The 8,189-nt window shown below is 52.0% G+C and overlaps 1 protein-coding gene across 2 annotated transcripts; it reads left to right on the top strand.

Annotated features, from left to right (window-relative positions):
• The first annotated feature begins 3,209 nt into the window (after positions 1-3,209).
• On the top strand, positions 3,210-7,734 carry IL10 (interleukin 10). 2 transcript variants are annotated; one of them, XM_055419980.2, is made up of 5 exons: positions 3,210-3,501; positions 4,268-4,327; positions 4,617-4,769; positions 5,768-5,833; positions 6,903-7,734. In XM_055419980.2, exons 1-5 carry the CDS (start codon positions 3,334-3,336, stop codon positions 6,993-6,995), a joined length of 540 nt encoding a protein of 179 aa, XP_055275955.1. In that variant the 5' UTR covers positions 3,210-3,333; the 3' UTR covers positions 6,996-7,734. The 2 variants fall into 2 exon arrangements, with proteins under 2 accessions (XP_055275955.1, XP_055275957.1); XM_055419982.1 differs by lacking the exon at positions 3,210-3,501 and adding an exon at positions 3,911-3,952.
• Positions 7,735-8,189: the final 455 nt, after the last annotated feature.

The raw sequence follows: 8,189 nt of genomic DNA, 5'->3' as shown, positions 1-8,189 counted from the left end.
AGCAGCATCTGTGCTGTCTTGAGAGCCATGGGCCGAATGTGCCCAGATGATGCACCGTCCACCCGCAGGGGTCTGCTCACTCGTTTCCTCCCCTGCTAGGGCTCTTCCCTGGGCTGGAAAGGCCAGCCCAAATCGAACATGCAGACTGCTGATATTTATTTATGTCTCATCTATGAGACCCTTGAGTTTGGGACTTTTCCCAGTGGATTGTAATGACTTTTCAGATGAATGATACCTTCACGGTCTTGAGACACAGGTGTCACCTTTGCTGTTCTTACTGTTTGGTCAATATATAAGCAGAGGGTCTTAACTTTTCCCAAAATGTGTGTACCTCTTCTCATACACGTCGGTTCTATGAGATATATGGATAGGGAAGATATTGTTGTCTCCATTTGTTAATTAAGTAATTGCATCAAGGAGATTGCCTAAGTGGTCTCTAACCATTCAGATTGTGAAAATTTTGAGAGGAGAGAGGACAACGGTTTCAAATCAGTGGAGGAAGATCAACGATTCAACAAATGACTTGAAGTAATTGGCAGCACATTCCAAAACAAAGAAGGCAGAAGCTAACCCTCGCCCTACCTAATGGATTACAGAAGAAAGAATGATAGAAACGGTTCTTTCCTCCTTCTCTCACCTGCCACTGCCTGCCTCTGTGCGTGTGCATGTCTGTGTGAGTGTGTCTTTAATATTTGAAATTATAAGAAGAAACTGGAAGAGACGCAGCCTGCCTTTCTGAGTTGCTGTCCCTGTTTCTCTGAGTGCTTGCCTGTGTCTAGACCTGCCCAGGTCCAGGCTCCTCCAGCCCCGATCCGGGCTCACAGGATACTCTCCTATGCCCATCCCGACACCGGAAAAAGGAAGCTATGTGCCTAGCACATTCCAGAGGCCAGACCCTGTACTCGGCACCAGGTATATAGGATAATGAAGCAGCGCCAGGTCTCAGAGAGCTCACGCTGACTCGCAGAGGCAGCGGGGTACACGGATGGTAGCAGCAGTTGCTGTCGGTTGAGTAGCGTAGAGGGGCACAGGGCATGTGGCAAACTGGGTAAGAGGGGGGTCTGCACCACCTGGGCCCAGAAGTAGGGCCTCGCAGTCTCCACCGGGTTTGGGTCCTCTGGCCTGAGGGGCCTGCCAGGCTGAGTCTGCAACCCAGAACGCCCAGCTCAGAGAAAGGTTAGCCCTGCGGGCTAAAGCGGACACAACCCAGCAAACCCAGGAGCCAAGAGGTGAGGGGCAGGGCAGAAGGGATGCAAAACCCGGCCCCTGACCCCTTCGCTCTTTTTCCTAGTGGCCACAGTCAGAACTCTTAGCTAAGCCCAGTGTAAATATGGCAGGAGCAGCAATTCCTGAGTCAGTTCTACACCTGTATAATTTTTTAATTTTATTGAAGCATTAGTAAATGTATAATGTGTTCATTTATGCTGTACTGCAAAGTGAATCAGTTATACATACATACATATATATATATATATATTCTCATTCATTTTCTTTTCCATTATGGTTTATCACTGGATATGGAATATAGTTTCATGCCTATTTCTAAAACTTCTTTCTCCCTTCATGAGTCTTAGATTTCTGCCTTGACATTCCCCAAAGGGTGGGAAGTGAGGCTACCGCCTGCTGCTCCTGCCCCACAAGGTACAGGAGGGAGGCCCTCTCCCTCCTTCCTGCCCCCGCCCACTCACAGCAGCCCCAGTACATCTGCCCTCCTTGTCTGGTGCAGTGAGCTTCTTTAATGGGGAAGGCTCAGAACCCAGGGCCACCAATGCTGATGCAGGAAGGCAAGGAAATAACAGAAACGCTGGAGACACCCTAAGTCTGGATCCACAAGTTACCTCCCCGACCCCATGTGAAGCCCAAAGGCCCCCCAGCAGGCAGGAGGCAGGTACTGCTGCGCCCTCGGAATGGACAGAAAACAGGCAGAGGAGGGTCAAGTGACTTGCCCAGGTTTAAAGCGGGGCGGAGCCCAGGCCTCCTGGCCCCTGGATCCAAATTCTTCACGGGAGATGGGGGGAGAAGCCCCTGAAGAAGGAGGAGTCAAGGCACAGTCTCCAGCCTTTCCTTCTAGTGGTAGAGTAGCATTCCTCACTACATCTGGCTATTCCACCCCTGCATGCATGTGTGCACACACACAAAAAGGTGCAAATCCAAAGAAAGACAACCAAGGTGTCTTTGGAAGGAGAAGGGATGGGGAAGAGGGGAGAAAGAGGCCTCATGTCCAGCCTCCATAGAATCTCAACTTATTTTCCTTGTTACGTCTGCTTCTTTCTCCCCATTTTTCAAGTGTGAGTCTCCAGCCATAGCAGTTCACAACCCAGAAGAAACCTAATGCCTCTTTAATCCAAAGCTTCCATTCTGCACCCCAGGGCCAGTGTGGAATAGGGAACGTTGACCTGAATGTCAGGCAGACTCAAGTGCAGATTCCGGCTCCCTCCCACGGCGCCCACGTGCAGGGGACCTGACGCCTCTGTGCCCCGGCTTGTCCACTGCGCAGTGGCGGTGAGGGTCATGGCGACTGGCAGGCACAGCTTCCAGGGAGCACGGACTACTCCTCCTAATGCCCCCTGAGGATGGGGCAGCGGAGGGGGTTAGAGGCATAGATCTGAGAGTCTAAATGAACCCAGGGCCAGGGAAGGAATCTGGACTGCACCCCATGCCCCTGACTGTCCTCTGGGAAGCTGGCCACTTTGAGGAGTAGTCCTGGAACATAAGAGAACCAGAAGGCAGCTTTAAGGACATTTAGCGCGCATCTTTGCTTTCATTTGAGGAAACTGAGGCCTGGAGAGTTGAGGTAATTTCCCATCCCAGCAAGAAGAAGCCCTGAGTATCAACCCAGGTTGAGGAGTTGATATTATTTCTTAATCACATTGTATCTGGAATGGCCAATTTGCCCACGTCACTCTGATCTACAGACACGTGAATGGAACCCACAACTGTGGGTCCCTGCGTACGGAACAGCTGTTCACCCCAGGAAATCAACATTTTTTTTATTAAGAGAAGTTGAAAATTATTTTAAAAGGGAGAGAGAGGTAGTGTCTCCTAAAAATAGCCATATGCAGAAGTTCATTTTTCACCCATCTCTTTTGCTTACGATGCAATATTTAAAAACTTTTGAGTAAGAGGTTCACCCAATGCAAGGCTGGAGAGGTCTAGGGAAGGGAGGGGCAAAGAAACCTTTGCCAGGAAATCTGTGACACTGTGGCTTTTTGTGAATGGGAGGCCTCACACAATATAAAAGGGGGTACAGTGGGTGAAGGTCTACACAACAGGGGCTTGCTCTTGCAAAACCAAACCACAGGTCCGACTCAACGAAGAAGACAGAGCTCCGCCATGCCCAGCAGCACAGCCCTGATCTGTTGCCTGGTCTTCCTGGCTGGGGTGGCAGTCAGCCGAGATACGAGCACCCTGTCTGACAGCAACTGTACCCACTTCTCAGCCAGCCTGTCCTACATGCTGCGGGAGCTCCGAGCTGCCTTCGGCAGGGTGAAGACTTTCTTTGTGAGTATAAAGCCCTCCTGTCCTTCCTTCCTCCCCCAGGGCTGCAGGGAGAGCCATTCTGCAGGAGTTCACAAGAGCCTCCTTTTCACTCACCTCCACCCTCAGCACCCAATCCCCCTGAAGCTGAAATTCTTAAGAGTCCCTGGTCAAACTGTGGGTTCAGTGAGTTATTCTGAGCTCTGGTGATGCAGCAGATTGTGCAAGAAAAGTTGTCTTTAAAAATGTAAAGGCACTGTCTCGCTTATGCTAGGAAATCTGTAAAGGATTCTCTGGAGCTCAGTACCTCATTGGCTGGGAGAGATCACGAAGGATCTGATTGGAGGTGAAGATGTTCCCGTACCCCATGGCAGGGATACAAAAGTTGCCTCAGCTTGGAAGGCTTCCAGAACCTGAAAGACAGATGGTTGGGGGTAGACCTGCAGGAGAAGACGCTTGCCACTCCCAGAGAGCGGTCAGCGCTGCTGCTGGATGTTGGCAGGGAGGAGACAGAAAAGCAAAGGGCGCTGCGGGGTTGGCAATGGGGGTCCCTGCACACGTGACACAACCCTACAGCCTTGCCTTCAAAATCAGCCAGGTTTTTACCTGGTTTAACGAAGGGCTCCAGTACTGTTGAATGTGCTGTTTCGAAAGCTGTCCTTTCCCTTTTGGAGGCAGGACTGTGTTGATTAAAAATCAGAAAGTCTCTCCATAAAAGGATATCAGAAAGACAGTCATTCTCAGTACTGCTGCAAACTTTGGATTCACTCTCCTCATGTTCTTCTTGCAGCAAATGAAGGACCAACTGAACAGCTTGCTGCTGACCCAGTCTCTGCTGGATGACTTTAAGGTGAGGGCTGGGGTGAGTGTGTTTTGGGGGGAGCGTGCAGTGCGACTAAGGGAGGCTCTGCTTCTTCGCCTGCAGGGAGCTGGGTCTGCTTCCTTCACTTCAAAAAAGGAGAAGTGGGAAGATCTTAACTCAGCACACAGCCAGGGGGAGGCAGGGGGTTGGGAGTTGCCAAGGGCTCCGTTCCAGGGGGAGGTGGCCACTGAAAAAGATCCCTGGGGAACAAAGCCATCCTCTCAGTCTGTATAGCCCTTCCTCCTGGGTCACCACCCGCCTTGGCTTCCACCCGTAGGGTTACCTGGGTTGCCAAGCCTTGTCGGAAATGATCCAGTTTTACCTGGAGGAGGTGATGCCACAGGCTGAGAACCAGGGGCCTGACATCAAGGAGCACGTGAACTCGCTGGGGGAGAAGCTGAAGACCCTCCGGCTGCAGCTGCGGCGCTGTGTGAGTAGCACACTGGCTCTGGCTCCTCTGGGCTCATCCTGAAGCCTCCTCTTTGAGCCCTGCTCTAGCCCGGAGACCCTGGGACACCGGCACGCAGGCGCCCTGCCCCTCCGGAGGCCCAGGCCTGGCTCGGCTCTCTCTGAGCCGCGGGTGGGGGTGGCTGCTGAGTACTTTCATGTGAAGATTTGCAATAGCTTTCCTGTTATTTGTGAGTCATTCGTGGGTTATTAGCCAGTCCCCGGTCTCGACGTGAAAGGGGCCCAGAGCTTCAGTTGGGGCTCCCTTGTCCCTGGGGACCGAGGCCCTGGGCCCCACGGGAGCAGGCAGAGGTGGAGGGCCCGGGAGAGGGAAAGCCCCTTCCTCTTCTTCTCGACCTTTTGAAAGCAGAGCTTCAGGTGGGGCCCGGCTGACTGCCAGGATTGTCCCAGCATTTTAGAAGGGCCAGGGGGCTCCTTGGTCCCAGGCTAGTGCCTGCAAATAATCCCCCAGGATTACTGATCCCTCCAACTGCAATGATACCCTCCCCACCGGTTTCCTCTGCTCCCTCGCCAGTGTTGAGAAATCGGTTGGGCTCTGTTTGCAGGACAGCGCTAGGCAAGGGGGTTGGCTGGCAGGGCTGACCCTGTGTCTCTGCTCCGTGGGGCACTTAGAAATGGTCCTTGTGGCTGGGATGGCAGAGGTGGACAGGCCAGAAGCAGGACAGGATGGACAAAGGGCTGGCTCAGCAGTCTGGTTGGCACTGGGATGCGCCCGGAAGGAAACTCCAAGACCGAGGTGTTGAAGCAGCCTTGCTAACGGTGGGGAGGAGCTCCTAGAGCCACACACGTCGCGGGCCCCTGCCTGTGCTGTGTTTCTTCTCGGCCAGGCTCAGTCCTCCCTGAGCTGCGGGGGTAGGCATTCACGATGAGCCGGTCTCCTCCTGCTCCCAGGTCGCCTCCCAAGCAAGGCGCACCCGGGACCGGCCACCGGTATTGCTCATACTCTCTCCTTTTCCACAGCATCGCTTTCTGCCCTGCGAAAACAAGAGCAAGGCGGTGGAGCAGGTGAAGAGCGTCTTCAGCAAGGTGAGCCCGGGCTGCTAGCAGGCAGGGCCTGCGGACCGTGACCGCCGTCCACTCCCGAAGGGGCAGGCGTGGGCAGGTGCTCAGCAGGCCCTGAACTCTGCTCGGAGGCAGTGTGGGAACCCGGCAAGTGGGGTGACCTCTGCATCCAGTGAGGGGCTGCCACCTCAGTTATATTTGTTTTCTGTGAAGTGTCTTTGGGGGTTTCTAAATGACTGCGCCCTGCCTTCTCAGGCCTGCGGGTTGGGCCGGCCCACCAGCTGTGAACACACTGAGCAGGGTGCTGGGGAGAGTGACAGAGGAAACAGAAAGTAGCTTGTTGGGATCCAGTCTGAAGCCACACGTGCAGGAAGCTGACACGTGAGCGTGCATTTGCAAACACACCCAGGGGCGCAGCCTGAGTGCCACAAACCCAGAGCAGGAGGCAGAGCTCTCCTCACCTGGACTCGGCCCCCATCTCTTTCCACCTGCCCGTCACCCCACACAAGGTGCCTGAGAATCTCAGCTCTCAAACCAAGTGGCCTTTCTCACTTCCAACTGTCCATGAGCTCTTCTACCCCATTTTCCAGAAGCCGTGGGGCCTATGTCCTCCTCGTGGGCGTGGGACAGACCCTGGGCAGGTTCCAGCATCAGGGGCCATGAACCCCCCTGCAGTAGGTCAGAGCAGCGGGGCTGGGCCTGCCCACTCCACGGGTGGGTAGGGGAACATAAACAGGAACAAGGCTACCTTTTTTTCTCTCTCTCTCATTGACTTTCTTTCAAAGTGGTTCCGCTAATGTGTTTCCATCAGATTTTGAATAAGCATCATGTGAACACATGACCTTTAAAACTGCTGGAAAGGCACCGTGCAAAAAACTGCGCTTTGCAAAGTGAATGTTCCTCTTGCTGCCCCCTGGGCAAGGTCCAGGCCATCGCATAGCCTTTGCTGGCAGTCGCCCAGAGTCTGTCCTTCATCTCCCGAAGCGAGCAAGCTAGCGCAGCCTCTGGGCCCTGGGTCATGACCATCCCAGCGGGGACCCACTCATTTGCTCAGAGGGAGTTTTCACTGAACACATCTTCTCTCCCCACACAGCTCCAAGAGAGGGGTGTCTACAAAGCCATGAGTGAGTTTGACATCTTCATCAACTACATAGAAATCTACACGACAATGAAGATGAAAAACTGAAGCATTCTAGGGAAGAAGACCTCCAGGATGGTGACTCTACTGGACTCTATGACAGAAACGGAAGATCTCTGAAGTCCGATCCAGGGTTCTGGGAGAGCAGAGCCAGCTCCCTGGAGACCTCTACTGTGCCTTTCTCCTAGAATATTTATTACCTCTAATACCTCAGCTCCCAAGTCTATTTATTCACTGAGCTTCTCTGTGAACTATTTAGGAAGAAGCTGAATATTATACTTTTTTTTAATATTTATTAATTTCACCTGTGTTTAAGCTGTTTCCATAGGGTGATACCCTATGGTATTTTAGTGTTTAAAAAGAAATTGTAAGTTATATAAAGAAATGTTCCTTGTGGAGCCAACTGCAGTTTCCATTCCAAGCGTAACCATGCTTGCCAGCTGTTGGGCTGTTTTCTTCCTGACCGCCCTCTAATTTCTCTTGTCCCTGGACCCACCCGGGTCCTTGGGCTCCCCAAGTGTTACTGAGACTCTTAGGCTCTTAGGAAGAGAAACCAGGGAGCTGCTTTGACGATTAATATTCCAGTGGCTCTGAGGGATTCCCCTGACCTCATTCCCCAACCACTTCATTCTTGAAAGCTGTGGTCAGCTTGTTATTTATAACAAACTAAAATTGGTTCTAATAGAACTCAGTTTGAACTAGAAGCAACTCAATTCCTCTGGGAATGTTACATTGTTTGTCTGTCTTCATATCAGATTTTAATTTTGAATAAATAAACGAGTCAATAAAACCACGTTATGGTGTCAGTTGACTTCTGTCTGGCTAAAAACGTTCCCTCAAAGCTTCCAAGATAGAGGAGAGTAGATGCATGAACTCCAGGGAAAGAAAGCTGGATACTGTCTCCCAGAAAACGGAAGCCTCCAAACCCGATCAGGGAAAAGCTATCACCCCTTCAAATGCCAAGAGCGAAGGCCACCGCAGTCTTCCCGTAGCCTCGGTCCTTTAAAGAATCATCCTTCATGATCATGCTAATTTGCAAGGCTAAGGATGAGGTTCTGTGCATACCAAATTGAAAAGCTGGGCAGAGGAAGTTTTCCAGCATTTTGGTTTGGGGTTTTGGTGGGGTTTTGTTTGTCCTGTTTTTTGTTATTCTCGTCTGCTTCTTCAAGCTCCAGAGCTCCAGGGGTGAATATTAACTTGACCGGGTTATCGTGAGGATTAAGATAAAGGGCTACATGTCTC

This window comes from Moschus berezovskii, chromosome 17, assembly GCF_049115385.1.
Source record: "Moschus berezovskii isolate FMDL1 chromosome 17, NW_MosBer_1.0, whole genome shotgun sequence".
In the NCBI taxonomy this organism is placed as follows: domain Eukaryota; kingdom Metazoa; phylum Chordata; class Mammalia; order Artiodactyla; family Moschidae; genus Moschus; species Moschus berezovskii.
This window is presented reverse-complemented; position numbering and strand designations above follow the sequence as displayed.

Coding starts and splice junctions, on each gene's coding strand:
- IL10 (XM_055419980.2), top strand. CDS start 3,334: ATGCCCAGCAGCACAGCCCTGATCTGTTGCCTGGTCTTCCTGGCTGGG. Junction 4,770..5,767: donor GGCTGCAGCTGCGGCGCTGT/GTGAGTAGCACA, acceptor CCTTTTCCACAG/CATCGCTTTCTGCCCTGCGA. Junction 5,834..6,902: donor TGAAGAGCGTCTTCAGCAAG/GTGAGCCCGGGC, acceptor CTCCCCACACAG/CTCCAAGAGAGGGGTGTCTA.